This window comes from Hemitrygon akajei, chromosome 12 (genome assembly GCF_048418815.1).
Source record: "Hemitrygon akajei chromosome 12, sHemAka1.3, whole genome shotgun sequence".
Classification (NCBI taxonomy): domain Eukaryota; kingdom Metazoa; phylum Chordata; class Chondrichthyes; order Myliobatiformes; family Dasyatidae; genus Hemitrygon; species Hemitrygon akajei.
The window spans coordinates 27999693-28014382 of record NC_133135.1 but is presented as its reverse complement, the minus strand read 5'-3'; the positions used below and the strand labels follow the sequence as shown (position 1 = coordinate 28014382).

The window sequence follows — 14690 nt, the reverse complement described above, 5'->3', positions numbered from 1 at the left end:
TAAGGTGTTAACAAAAAGAAAATCAATCTGAAAAGATCCACCATCTCTATTGAGCCTGACCTACATTAGACTGTGGTTGACTCCTAACTGTTGCACAACTATCATCAACACATTCAAACAGAAAAATTATAAAAAACATCTCGGATAGATGAAGGCACTGAAGTGAGATGCAAAACAGAATGCTCTCATCCTAATAAACCTTGCAATGTCCAACTCAGAACATATGGGGAACTGGTGATTCAGATTGGAAGAACTGGCAAGTAAGTGACTTCCATTGAATCATACCTTGCACAGTCAGACAGCCGTAATAAATCTAGTAGAGCTGCTGCCTCACAGTTCCAAAGACCTGGGTTCAACCCTGACTGTGTGAAAGTTGCACGGTCCAAGACCATAATGGTTCCTGAGAGCTCCAGTTTATTCCCAGTTCCAAAAGATGTGCGGGTTGGCCAGTGAAAATTGCCTTTATTGCATACATGAGTGGTAGAATCTGGCAGAGTTGATAATGTGGGAAAATTATACAATGGGATTAATGTATTATTAGTTTAAAATGGGTACTTGATGGTCGCTGTGGATTTGATGTGTTGAAGGGCCTTTTTCCAAGCTGTATTCAATGACAATGTGTTAAACATCTTCATCAAAACCAAAAATGACAGGAGGGTGCAAACTTCAGAAAGTCTCTGAAAATTATGTTAAATATGAGAAAGGAACCATTGTCTTAGCTGATGAATCACTGCTCCTCGACATTGAATGATACTTGGAAGAGCAAAGAATGCTCTCTGAATGCGTAAATGCAATAACCATAACCAGGAGTGGGCTTAGCAGTGCCACCACTAACCTAGCTGGTCAAGTCTTGAACAGAGTTGTCAGACTAGATCTTGAACAGCAGTAAGTGATTCGACATGAGGTATCTCTATGTCTCCAATCTATCTGCTGCAGGAGCATCTGTTCATGACCTTTTTGGTTAAAGCGACCACTGTATAATCCTTATGGAAACTAAGTCTCATCTTCACACCTCCATCATTTTATGAAGCACAACACTCATGCTATACAGAATGAACTGAACAGATCTAAGTTCAAAGTTCAAAGTAAAATATGGGATCTGGGCATCTATGAGGAACTTGTGAACCATAAGAGCAGAAGACATGTACACAACCACATGCAAGATTTAGGCATAATTCAGGAATGACTGTAAATGACATTTAACATTCTAGCTATAAGTACATGTCAATGGCCACCTCCAACATGCAAGCGTCTGACAACCTACATTCACAATATTGCCTTCACTAAATCTCCCACATGAAGAATCACAATAGATTACATAATCAACTGAACCAACCATATAAACGCCATGGCTACAAACACAAGTAAAGTCATCTGGGGCACATGATATCCCAAAGCTTCTCCACCACATACAAGGCACAACAGGAGCAGGATAGAATGTTTGCCCATTGGCTGGAGAAGCAGCCTTTCAACACCACTCAATCATGGACAACACTGCCTACTTGACTTCATCTGCCACCCAAAATATTCAGTCCCTTTGTCACTGTCGCAAAATGGCTTTAGTGCGCATCATCTACAAAATGCAATGAGGTTACTTGCCTGGGCTACACTTGACAGTATATACAACCTGTGTTCCCTACCAATGGAAAAGAGGGCAATTGGCAGAAAGCAACACTACAAATGCAAGTCTTTCTCCAAGTTATAAACTATCCCCACTTGGAACTATGTGAGTCACTCTCCAAAATATGCTAGGTCAAAATCCTGGAACTACCTATTCAACACTGCTGTAGAGTACTTTTATCAGGACTGGAGTTGGTCAGAAACGCAGTTCACAACTACCTTCTCAATGGAAGTTAGTGATGGGATATAAAAGCTACCTTTGCTAACAATGCTAAGATCTTGAAAGCAGTTAAATAACTAAAAATGTTTTTTTAATTGAAAATTTTTCTTAAATTACTGGTCTAAAAATGAAGCAGCACAGTATGAGACGACACCACAGACATGATACTGGAGGAACTCAGCAGGCTAGGCACCATCTATGGAAAAGAGTAAACAGTCGACATTTCAGGCCAAGACCCTTCATCATGATGGGTCTCAGCCAGAAACATCGACTGTTTACTCTTTTCCGTCATTGCTACCTCCAGCATTTGTGTGTGTTGCTTGGATTTCCAGCATCTGCTGGTTTTCTCTTGTTTGTAGTATAGGAAGGCATTCAGGACACTGAATCATTAGATACTCTCAGAATATTCCTTACATTCCACATTCACACTTAATTCCCTGTAATCAGTCTCTCTTCTCTCTCTTTGGCTGTCCATCAATTTTCGATGACGGCTGAGGCCTGAGCAAGGTTGTGTGGAAGACCTGCAGTTGCCCATGCTGCATCTCCCCTCTCTACTCCACTGATGTTGTCCAAGGGAAAGGCATTAGGACCCATACAGCTTGGCACCAGTGTCATGGCAGAGCAATGTGTGGTTAAGTGCCTTGCTCAAGGACGCAACAGACCTTCAGATCACTAGACCAACACACCACACACAGTACACTAGAACTAAATGCACAAAGTTACAAGAGACGGCATTCAAAATCAGGATCAAATCCGAATTGCTGCAGCAGTGCAGCCACAGCACAATCTGCCGCACCACCGTGCCACCTTGCTACGCAATGACCAACACACCCAATAATTTTACCTTCTGGTTATAGCATATGGTGTAAAGGGATATTTCACCAGACATCCTCATTCACATGTTATGAGGTTTGGATAATGGGAACAGAGAAAATTTGGAATAGAATGAATTTTCATGCATTACCTAGTCAGGAAATATTACTTCTTGATTTACAATGTTTCCCTTCCATCTTAGATTTGAGGAAATAACCTCAGTATACTACTTCATTTTGTACACCTCATTCAAAAGTAACACACAGATTACAAAGGTCAACAGTAAATACTCAAAGTTCAAAGTAAATGTTATTAGCAAAGTACATATTGTTCACTATATATAACCCCACAGATCATTTTCTTGTAGACATACTCAACAATTCGATAAAATAATAACTAAAACATAATCAATGTTGAATACTAGGGTATTCAACCAGAGTACATAACACAACAAACGCAAAAAGAAATAATGATATAAATAAATAAACAACAAATATCAAGAACGAGATATGATGAGCCCTTGAAAGTGAGTCCATGGTTGTGTGAACATTTCAATGATAGGGCAAGTATACTAATCCCTTTGCTACAGAATTTTCATCTCTTAGTCTAGCCTCTCAAAGATTGTTAATCAGCATCAAAAGCATGGGACCATATTATGCAATTACTCTTTCTTTCCCTGAGATACTGACCTGTGTTCTGGGCTTGTAATGTTGTTGAAGAACTTCAGCTACATTGTTTTCAAACGCGCGTAACTGCTGATATATATTCTGACGAAAAGCTTCTAAATTGGCTTGATCCAACAGACAGCCTTGAACCAGGACCTATGATAAACAATGATAATATTCAGTGGTAAGAATATTTGCTACATACACATACTAACAGCAGAGCTGGGATAGACTTATGTAACAATGGATAATCAATTAGCTTGGCCAAGCTGCTTAATATAATTTGTGTCTTATGCAAATTAGATGTGAGAAACAATCCATAAATGGAACACTCCAAAAGCTGAAAAATTGAAAAAACACAGAAAATGTTGAAAGTATTTGGAAGGTGGAGAGTTAACATTTCAGGTTGATAACTTTCTATGAAACTGAGAAAACTAAGAACTAAAACAAGTTTTAAGTGGCAGAGTAAGGGGAAAGCGGCAGAGAAATCAAAGGGAAGGTTGGTAAGACACCCTCCCAGCCGTGCTAGCTGGGAGGATGATATGGGACTTATTATTCAACATCTCTGGAAGGACTACAAATAGATGGCAAATTAAATTTCAAATTTTCAGAAGTGAAACAAGCTGAATACTATAAGTGTTTGATACAAGGGTGTACTGAGGTAGACAATGATCTGAAATTATTAAATTATCTAACAGAAGCTAGGAGAACTGTTTGCTACCTTCCAATAAGGCACATTACACTCTTCTGGAATCAACAATGAATTGAATAATTTCAATTTAAAAAGCCATTTTAGTCTTGTATTTCATACTTCATGTGTTTTTTTTTCCTTTTCTAGTAACTTCAGATTTCATCACCTTCACTAGACATGCCTCTTTTGTAATTCACTACTACCGGTATTTATAATTTTTCCAAATGCAAATCATCATCACCACCACTTACATGAAACAATCTCTTCTGATCTCTACTTTATCACATCTATCTCGTTAGTTTGTCTCCCCATCCTTTTGCTGCAACATACCAAAGTTTTATTTCTCACTTTTCCTGTTTCAGGTCAGCAGAACTGTTCTGCTGCACAAAACCTTTCAGCACCAGGTTTTTTCATTTGAGGAATTATATGATCTGAAATGGTAATTTGCTCTGACTTGTTGAATCCATATCAAGCTCTGCCACCTTAGTGAGAGAATAGGTTCATGCCAGCTTGTACTCCTTCCCCTCCCCCCACTTCTTATTCTGGTTTCTGCCCCCTTCCAGTCCTCATGAAGGGTCCCAGCCCAAAATGTCAGTTGTTTATTCTTCTCCATAGATGGTGCCTGACTTACTGAGTTCCTCCAGCATGTGTTGCTCAAGTTTGGCACAATCTGCAAGATCTCTCGCGTTTATAGTAGTTTAAGTACATCATTAATATTGTTTTAAATATATCTAAATAGTGTAGGTAGGAACCATACTCCACTGTAGAAATCTAGGATTTGCATTCTTCATTATTTGTAATGATTCAATTTGTAGCTTTAAATAGACTGGTTCCAACAAAATAAGCGTTGGCAATCAGAACTTTCATTGTGACCACCTACACTGGATCTTAACTGCTCCAAATGCAAGTGTTGTATCATTGTGCATTGGAAAAACACCCTCATCTACATTAAAGCAAAGCAGTATCACTACCTCAGTTATTTTGCTTACTATTATTGGATTATGCTTTTTTACTGAACTGGACTGACTAGTTGTTCATTTGTCTTAAGAGGAGAGCATAAACATACTGGGTTTATAGAACATAGAACACAGAAATCTACAGCACACTACAGGCCTTTCGGCCCACAATGTTGTGGCGACCATGTAACCTATTCTAGAAAATGCCTAGAATTACCCTACTGCATAGCTCTCTATTTTTCTAAGCTCCACGTACCTATCTAAGAGTCTCTTAAAATACCCTATTGTATCTACCTCGACCACCATCGCCGGCGGTGTATTCCACGCACCCACCACTCTGTGTGAAAAACATACCCCTGACATCCCCTCTGTACCTACTTCCAAACACCTTAAAACTATGCCCCCTCATGTTAAGTCGTTTTAGTCCTGGGGAAAAGCCTCTGGCTATCCATACGATCAATGCCTCTCATCATCTTATCAGGTCACCTCTCATTCTCCATTGCTCCTAGGAGAAAAGGCCAAATTCACTCAACCTATTCTCACGAGAGAGACTCTCCAATCCAGGCAACATCCTTGTAAATCTCCTCATCCTTCCTGTAGTGAGGTGACCACAACTGAACACAGTAATCCAAGTGGGGTCTGACCATGATCTTATATAGCTGTAACATTACCTCATGAACTCATTCCCACGGTTGATGAATGCCAACACGCCATACACCTTCTTACCAACATTGTCAACATGCGCAGCAGCTTTCAGTGCCCTATGGACATGGACCCCAAGATCTCTCTGATCCCCCACACTGGTCTTACCATTAATACTATATTCTATCTTCAAACTTGACCTACCAAAATGAACCACTTCACACTTAACTGCGTTGAACTCCATCTGCCACTTATACATCCTTGACAGAAAAATGAGTAGTAATTTCACTAAAGCATACAAAATCCTTAAGGGCCTGGGACAGGGTAGAGGTAGGGAAGATTTGTCTCTTAGCTAAAGTATTCAGAACAGGGGTCAAGCAAAAAAATAAAAGATGAGTTGGCCATCCAGCAAAAGGTCCAGAAGAAATTTCTTTTGCTGGGAAGTGATCAATCTTTGGAATTGTTCATTATTGTCACATTTGCAATACAGAGAAAAGTTTGCCTTGCATACTGCTCATACAGATCAAATCACTACAGTGCATTAAGGGAAAAGGTAAAGTAATAACAATGCAGAATAAACTGTAAAAGCTACAGAGATTATGGAGTGCAGGTAAACTATAAAGTGCAAGATCATAACAAGGTAGATTGGCTGTCCAAGTTGCATGCCATCTTGGACAATGACTCCCATCCACTCCATAATGTACTGGTTAGGCACAGGAGTACATTCAGCCAGAGACTCATTCCACCGAGATGTAACACTGAGCATCATAGGAAGTCATTTCTACCTGTGGCCATCAAACTTTACAACTTCTCCCTCGGAGTGTCAGACACCCTGAGCCAATAGGCTGGTCCTGGACTTATTTCCACTTGGCATGATTAACTTATTATTATTTTAATTATTTATGGTTTTTATATTGCTATACTTCTTCACTATTCTTGGTTGGTGCGGCTGTAATGAAACCCAATTTCCCTCGGGATCAATAAAGTATGCCTGTCTGTCTGTGAGGTTACAGACATAAGAAAGTCTGCAGGTGCTGGAATAAGAATCCATCTTGTCGTACAAGAAGTACATTCAAGAGTCTTGTAACAGTGGAAATTAAGCTATCCTTGAGCCTGGTAGTATGTAGCTTCTGCCAGATGGTGAAGGGGATTGTCAGCGATTATAGTGGCAGTATGAAATTATAGATTGTAGTTATCAATTAAAATGAGAACCAGTCTTCAAGAAAGAAGTTCCTAATAGTTATTGATGGAGGATTTCATCTAGTGTACATTGCTGTGTTCTTCAGATTGACTGTAAATGAACAAAATCAGCACAGACACCAAGTGCAGTTAATGGACTGACTTCATAATATCTTCATTTTCATTGTAACATTCAAGATGATTGTCGATTCCTTCAAATTCTTTGTGGTTCCTAACTTGCTGAAGTAGTGAAATAGTTTCATTTTCACATCCGGCTGTTTTGGCATCTCCAAGACTGAATGCTTGAAACCACAGTGAGCAAAACGGTTCTGAATTGCCTTCCTGCTTATTTATCACCACCTATCAGTGGCAGATATCACTGCTTTTTGAACACAAACACATACAACTGATGCCATTTAAAAACTGTTCACTCTAAGCACGGTGTAGTGTCTAACGGCCACGAAAATGTAGGCAACGAATACTAGTTAGAACCTGTTCAGCAAGTCTTCTGCTCCAATTAAGCAGCATTGTGTCCCAAATAAACAAAGGGAATCCCAGGAATGTTCATAATTAGTTTTTGTCTTTTTAAGAGTTATCCCAAGTAAGTGACCACCCTGATTAATGGATGGCCCAACTAGGCAGAATTCACTGTATTCATATTTACTCTGTTTTATGTACAGTCAGTATGGATAGAACTAAGAAATTGTAAGGGCAAAAAGACCCTAATGGGAGTTAACTACAGGCCCCCAAATAGTAGCCTGGATATAGGGTGCAAATTGAATCAAGAGCTGAAATTAGCATGTCGCAAAGGTAATGCTACAGTTGTAATGGGGGATTTCAACATGCAGGTAGACTGGGAAAATCAGGTTGGTACTGGACCCCAAGAAAGGGAGTTTGTGGAGTGCTCCCGAGATGGATTCTTAGAGCAGCTTGTACTGGAGCCTACCAGGGAGAAGGCAATTCTGGATCTAGTGTTGTGTAATGAACCGGATTTGATAAGGGAACTCGAGGTAAAGGAGCCATTAGGAGGTAGTGACCATAATACGATCAGTTTTAATCTACAATTTGAGAGAGAGAAGGGAAAATCAGAAGTGTCAGTATTACAGTTGAACAAAGGGGACTATGAGAGAGGAACTAGCCAAAGTTGACTGGAAAGATACCCTAGCAGGGATGACAGTGGAACAACAATGGCAATGGCAGGTATTCCTGAGAATAATACAGAAGGTGCAGGATCAGTTCATTCCAAAGAGGAAGAATGATCCTAAGGGGAGCAGGGGGCGATCGTGGCTAACAAGGGAAGTCAAGAACAGTATAAAAATAAAAGAAGTATAACAAAGCAAAGATGAGTGGGAAGCCAGAGGATTGGGAAACTTTTAAAGAGCAACAGAAGATAACTAAAAAGGCAATACGGGGAGAAAAGATGAGGTATGAAGGTAAGCTAGCCAAGAATATAAAGGAGGATAGTAAAAGCTTCTTTAGGTATGTGAAGAGGAAAAAATTAGTAAAGACCAAAGTTGGGCCCTTGAAGGCAGAAACGGGTGAATTTATTATGGAGAACAAGGAAATAGCAGATGAGTTGAACAGGTACTTTGGATCTGTCTTCACTAGGGAAGACACAAACAATCTCCCAGATGTAATAGTGGCCAGAGGACCTAGGGAAATGGAGGAACTGAAGGAAATTCACATTAGGCAGAAACTGGTGTTGGGTAGACTGATGGGACTGAAGGCTGATAAAACCCCAGGGCCTGATGGTCTGCATCCCAGGGTACTTAAGGAGGTGACTCTAGAAATCGTAGACACATTGGTAATCATTTTCCAATGTTCTATAGATTCAGGGTCAGTTCCTGAGGATTGGAGGGTAGCTAATGTTATGCCACTTTTTACGAAAGGAGGGAGAGAGAAAACAGGGAATTATAGACCAGTTAGCCTGACATCAATGGTGGGGAAGATGCTGGAGTCAATTATAAAAGATGAAATAGCGGCACATTTGGATAGCAGTAACAGGATCGGTCCAAGTCAGCATGGATTTATGAAGGGGAAATCATGCTTGACTAATCTTCTGGAATTTTTTGAGGATGTAACTATGAAAATGGACAAGGGAGAGCCAGTGGATGTAGTGTACCTGGACTTTCAGAAAACCTTTGATAAGGTCCCACATAGGAGATTAGTGGGCAAAATTAGAGCACATGGTATTGGGGGTATGGTACTAACATGGATAGAAAATTGGTTGGCAGACAGGAAACAAAGAGTAGGGATTAACAGAATGGGATTAACTTTTCAGAATGGCAGGCAGTGACTAGTGGGGTACCACAAGGCTCGGTGCTGGGACCGTAGCTATTTACAATATACATTAATGATTTGGATGAAGGGATCAAAAGTAACATTAGCAAATTTGCAAATGACACAAAGCTGGGTAGCAGTGTGAAATATGAGGAGGATGCAGGGTGACTTGGGCAGGCTGGGTGAGTGGGCAGATGCATGGCAGATGCAGTTTAATGTGGATAAATGTGAAGTTATCCACTTTGGTGGCAGGAATAGGAAGGCAGATTACTATCTGAATGGTGTCAAGTTAGGAAAAGGGGAAGTACAATGAGATCTAGGTGTTCCTGTACATCAGTCAAGGAAAGCAAGCATGCAGGTACATCAGGCAGTGAAGAAAGCTAATGGCATGCTGGCCTTTATAACAAGAGGAATTGAGTATAGGAGTAAAGAGGTCCTTCTGCAGCTGTACAGGGCCCTGGTGAGACCCCACCTGGAGTACTGTGTACAGTTTTGGTCTCCAAATTTGAGGAAGGACATTCTTGCTATTGAGGGAGTGCAGCGTAGGTTCACAAGGTTAATTCCCGGAATGGCGGGACTGTCATATGTTGAAAGATTGGAGCGACTGGGCTTGTATACACTGGAATTTAGAAGGATGAGAGGGGATCTGATTGAAACATATAAGATTATTAAGGGATTGGACACGCTGGAGGCAGGAAGCATGTTCCCGCTGATGGGTGAGTCCAGAACTAGAGGCCACAGTTTAAGAATAAGGGGTAGGCCATTTAGAACAGAGATGCGGAAAAACTTTTTCACCCAGAGAGTGGAGGATATGTGGAATGCTGTGCCCCAGAAGGCAGTGGAGGCCAAGTCTCTGGATGCATTCAAGAGAGAGTTAGATAGAGCTCTTAAAGATAGCGGAGTCAAAGGATATGGGGAGAAGGCAGGAACGGGGTACTGATTATGGATGATCAGCCATGATCACATTGAATGGCGGTGCTGGCTCGGGGGGCCAAATGGCCCACTCCTGCACCTACTGTCTATTATTATTATTGTGTTCCTTATCTTTGTGTTTTTTTTTGTGCTGCATTGGATCCAGAGTAACAATTATTTGGTTCTCCTTTACACTTGTGTACTGGAAATGACATTAAACAATATTAAGTCTTGATACCCCTGCCACCAAATGCGGTTTAGGACAGGTCTCTTTTGTCAGCTAATATTCTGGGTAGTTGTATACTCAGGAACCATTCCTCAACACTGTACAAGAGAGATATACTTTGAATATCTAAGAGTTTATGCTCAGAGAAGTCAGACCAGCTACTAGCATTGAATATTCAAAGGGATTTTGCTAGGTGGGATGTGCTAGCATTGTAAATATGCAATTCCAAAATGTTGCTAGTCTATAAATAAAATGTTAAAGTTAAATAGGTGATTATAGCTGTAGTAACCATTTATTAATGTCTTTGTGTCAAAAAGTATAAAACATTGTTTAAAAATAACTAGATTCTCTCTAGATTCTGTCCAGAATTCTCTCAACATTCTACTGCTTTGAGTAAAGCCTTTTATATCTCATTTCGAGCTTCCATGTGGCTCAGTTTAGTTAGTCACACAGGAACCATGGGATATGCTGTTAGTGCAGGAAAGTGGTGCTAGGGGAAAATAATAGCCATGATTTTTTGAAAAGCAGAGTAGGTGCTGCGGGTGCATGGTCTATTCCTGCCTCTGTTCCCTTCATTCTTATGAGAGGAGATAAAGATTAGTCAGTATGTGAAAATAGGTAAAACATGTGCATCAGTCGTTCATATATGTGTTCCTAAGAAACATCAACAAATGCTCTGTCAAGTTCCTACAAGTGCACCGTGGACCGCATTCTGATTGCATGCACCATTACCAGTTCTGGAGGCTCCAATGCACGGGATCCGCAAGAGGCTGTAGAGGGTTGTAGACTTGTGGTGAACTAGATATACCTGTCTGACTGCTCCTGTGGCTCCTCCCACAGACCCTGCTGACTGCTCCTGTGGCTCCTCCCACAGACCCCTGTATAAAGGCGACTGTGGTCTGCTGCTCTCCCTCATTTTCCCAGGATGTAGTGTTGTTTGTTCTTCCAGTCAATAAAAGCCGATATCTCACTTCCTAAGTCTCAGCGTGAGTTATTGATGGTGCATCAAGACTCAACCAGCTCCCTCAGATATAAGCCCCCCCACCATCAAGGAATCTTCAAGAGGTAATGCCTGAAGAAGGCAGAATCCCTCATCATCCAGGATGTGCCCTATTCTCATTACTACCTACAGGGAGGAGGCACAGGAGCCTGAAGACTCACACTCAATGTTTTAGGAACAGCTTCTTCTCCTCTGCCCTCAGATTTCTGAAAAGTCCATGAACTACCTCATTTTTCATCTTTTCCACTATTTATTTATTATTGCTATTTATAGTATTTTTAATGTCTTTAATGTTTCTGCTGCCAGAAAACAAAATAAAATCATAACATATGTCAGTGATAGTAAATCCAATTCTGATTTGGTGTAAGAAAAAAAAAGAATTGTACTGCCCTGGATCTATGCTAATTTTTTTAGAAAATGCTTTTATATTGATTTCACGATCAATTTAGTCTTCTGAACTATTATCTACGTGGATGCAACATGAATGCAGCAAATACCCATGGACATTAAAATAGATAATGATGGAAACGCTCAGTGGTTCAGTCAGCATCTGTTGAGCAGGAAAGAGAATTATGCTTCATGTGAATTATACTTCTTAAGAAATATTAACTGTTTTGCTCTCCCTGCATCCTGCCTGACCTGCCAAATATTCACATTATTTTCTGTTTCGGCATCAGATTTTAAGCATGTGCTCGGTCTTCACTTTTGTTCTGCACAAACATTAGTTTCATCATACCTTTTTCAGATGCTGTAATTTGTTTTCGAGCATGTGTTTAAAAAAAAATCTACCCTATCACTTTAATATTATAGTTATAGGTTGGCGGGATGAAGATACATCTCTACCAAAGGAGGTGTAAGGCGTTCCTACCCTCTGCTAGCTTGCAGGTCACTCTTGGGCAAGGTGCAGCACCTGATTGGCTCCCGATAAGCGTCAAATGAAGCCATGGGAGCAAGTGGTAGATGGTACATATCACAAGTCCTGATTCTGCGACCACCAGACAATCTCTGAAAGTATTGATAATGGCTGGCGTCACCTGAGTTGGAAAGATACTGTCCAGAAGAAGGAAATGGCAAACCTCTTTTTGTCAAAGACCATGATCACCTATATCATACGACATGGCACATCATGATGATGATGAAGATGATTGTAGCTTGAATTCACTAACACAATGTTAGGAAATTATATAAAATAGGCACCCTCCGGCAAGGAAAAAAGGTCTTAGAAATTAAGAAACAAGTGCCCACCTGGTGAGTTTGAAGTCCTATGATGGAAGAATAAGCAAGGATCGTAATGAAGATCTCAGGCTGAAACAGTATGTCTGTACCTGGGACCTTAAATGGTCGCAACAATTCCACTAAACATCTCGAGAGTGCATGAAATACTTCATCAAAAATCAGCTCACCAGTGGAGTCATCCTGTGAAACAAATGAGAACATTCACTTAAATTGAGAAATAAGTATCTGTTGGAAGAGGGGAAAAACACGATAAGCTTCAAAGATGTACATATTTGCATACTAGAATAGCAGGCATGATTGAGAATAAAGAAAATCTTGCATTTATAAAGCATCTTTCACATCTCCTTTGTTACTTCTGGGGTACCAAAAATTGTACAATACATCAAAAGCACATCATTGGCTAGAAAATGCTTTGGAACATCCTGAAAGAGAATGAAAAAGACTTCTTCAGAAAAACTCTATCAAGACTATCCAGACACAAATTCATACTGACTGCCCCTAATCAGTCTGTTTTTCTGAATGTGAGAAAATTTTATCTTTTACATTTTCTCCAGTCATTTCCCAACACTGATGCAAGCCTCAGCAACTTTTTCCTGATTTGTTTCAATTGCACTTCTTAAATAGACTAACTGGGACTTCTCCTATGGCTAAAGAGGGTACAAAGATTTCTGGCATTTTAATTTATTATCACCTAAATAGGCAGCCATAAATTTCAAAATGTTACATGAGCATTCCTGTGGTATTTGGCTATCCACAATCCTTTCACTCAGCATAATGTTACATTAGTTGCTTGGCATACAAGCAAACAAACAAAATAAAACTACTCACAGAACAATTATAGTTCAATATAAATTTCCAAAATGTCAATTAAATTTTAAAAGAAGCATTTATGTTAAACACCTGGCTAGCAGATTTTCCCTAACTTTTATATTAATATCACTTTTGCTGCACATTTAGATTTACATTATTCACTTGGAAACACAGTGAAAAACGTAATTTGTGTTAACAATCAACACAATCGGAGGATGTGCTGGGGCAGCCTGCATTTAATGGAGGAAGGGAGCTACAAAACAGACTTGAGACACTCTTTGGTCATTGTTATTTCATTTTTTTGCAAAAATTACCATCGCATTAAAACAATAGATAGCTGGGATAATGGCAAAATTCATATAATTGTGCAAATGTATGAAGCCACCTCTGTTTGCGGTCAGGCAAAGAAGGAGCTGCAAAATACCTCTGCTATAGCTAAAAATATGCCTTTTTTTAAAAAAAGGTAAGTTTAATCTATTAAAACATCTCAATGAGTGCTAGCAAACCAAACTCATCACAGTGCCACATACTGTGAAATCAAGTAATCAAAAGTTAGACCAAAGAAATTGGTTTTGACTATAGCCGCAAGGAGAGCTTTTGGATTTATCAGAAGACATAAGTAAGCTGAACATATTTAACAATCTCCTTTTATATCAGCAAAGGACAAAAATAGAAAAGAATATATTGAACAATAAACACAAAATACTGGACAAACTGAGGCAGCATATATAGAAGGGAATAAACAGCCAACATTCTGGGCCAGGAATCTTCTATCTTCTTTAGGACTGGAAAGGGAAGGGTGCAGAAGCCAGAATAAGGAGGTGAGGAGAGGGGAAGGAATACAAGCTGACGGGCAATAGGTGAGGCCAGGCAAGGTGGAAGGTGGGTAGTGGGGGGGGGGGGGGGGGTTGAAATAAGAAGTTGAGAGGGGATAAATAGGCTTGAGAAAGGATGAATCTAATAGGACCATGGAAAAAAGGGAAGGAGGAGAACCAGAAGGAGATGTACAGATGAAGAGAAAGGCGAGAGGATAACTTGAATTGGGAATGTAAAAAAAAAGAGAAGGAAGGAGAAAGATGAAATTATCATAAGGAATAGAACTCTATGTTCATTCCATCAGCTTGAAGGCTATCCAGACAGAATATCAAGGGATGCTCCTCCAACCTGAGTTCGGCATTATCATGACAGTACAGGAGGTCAAGAACAGAACATATGTGAATGGGAATGAGAAGTTGAATTGAAATGGGTGGCCTCTGGGAAATCCCGCCTTTTGTGATGGACAGAGCAAATGTACTCAACAAAGAAATCCCCAAAACTGCACTTGATCTCACCAACGAAGAGGAGTCAGCACCAGAAACACTGGATGCAACATATTCTCCACTTGGGTGGAACATCTGTGCAAGATCACTCAATCACAGGGATCGCTAGACTCTGGGCAAA

General features: G+C 40.1%; 1 protein-coding gene across 6 annotated transcripts in view; it reads right to left on the bottom strand.

Moving 5' to 3' along the window:
• szt2 (SZT2 subunit of KICSTOR complex) overlaps positions 1-14690 on the bottom strand; it is a 242331-nt gene that overhangs the window by 221130 nt on the left and 6511 nt on the right. For all 6 annotated transcript variants that reach the window (XM_073062784.1, XM_073062788.1, XM_073062786.1 and 3 more), the window contains exons 4-5: positions 12450-12620; positions 3343-3474 (exon numbers count right to left, since the gene is read on the bottom strand). In XM_073062784.1, coding sequence (XP_072918885.1) covers positions 3343-3474; positions 12450-12620 — 303 coding nt within the window. The remainder of the gene's footprint in view (positions 1-3342; positions 3475-12449; positions 12621-14690) is intronic.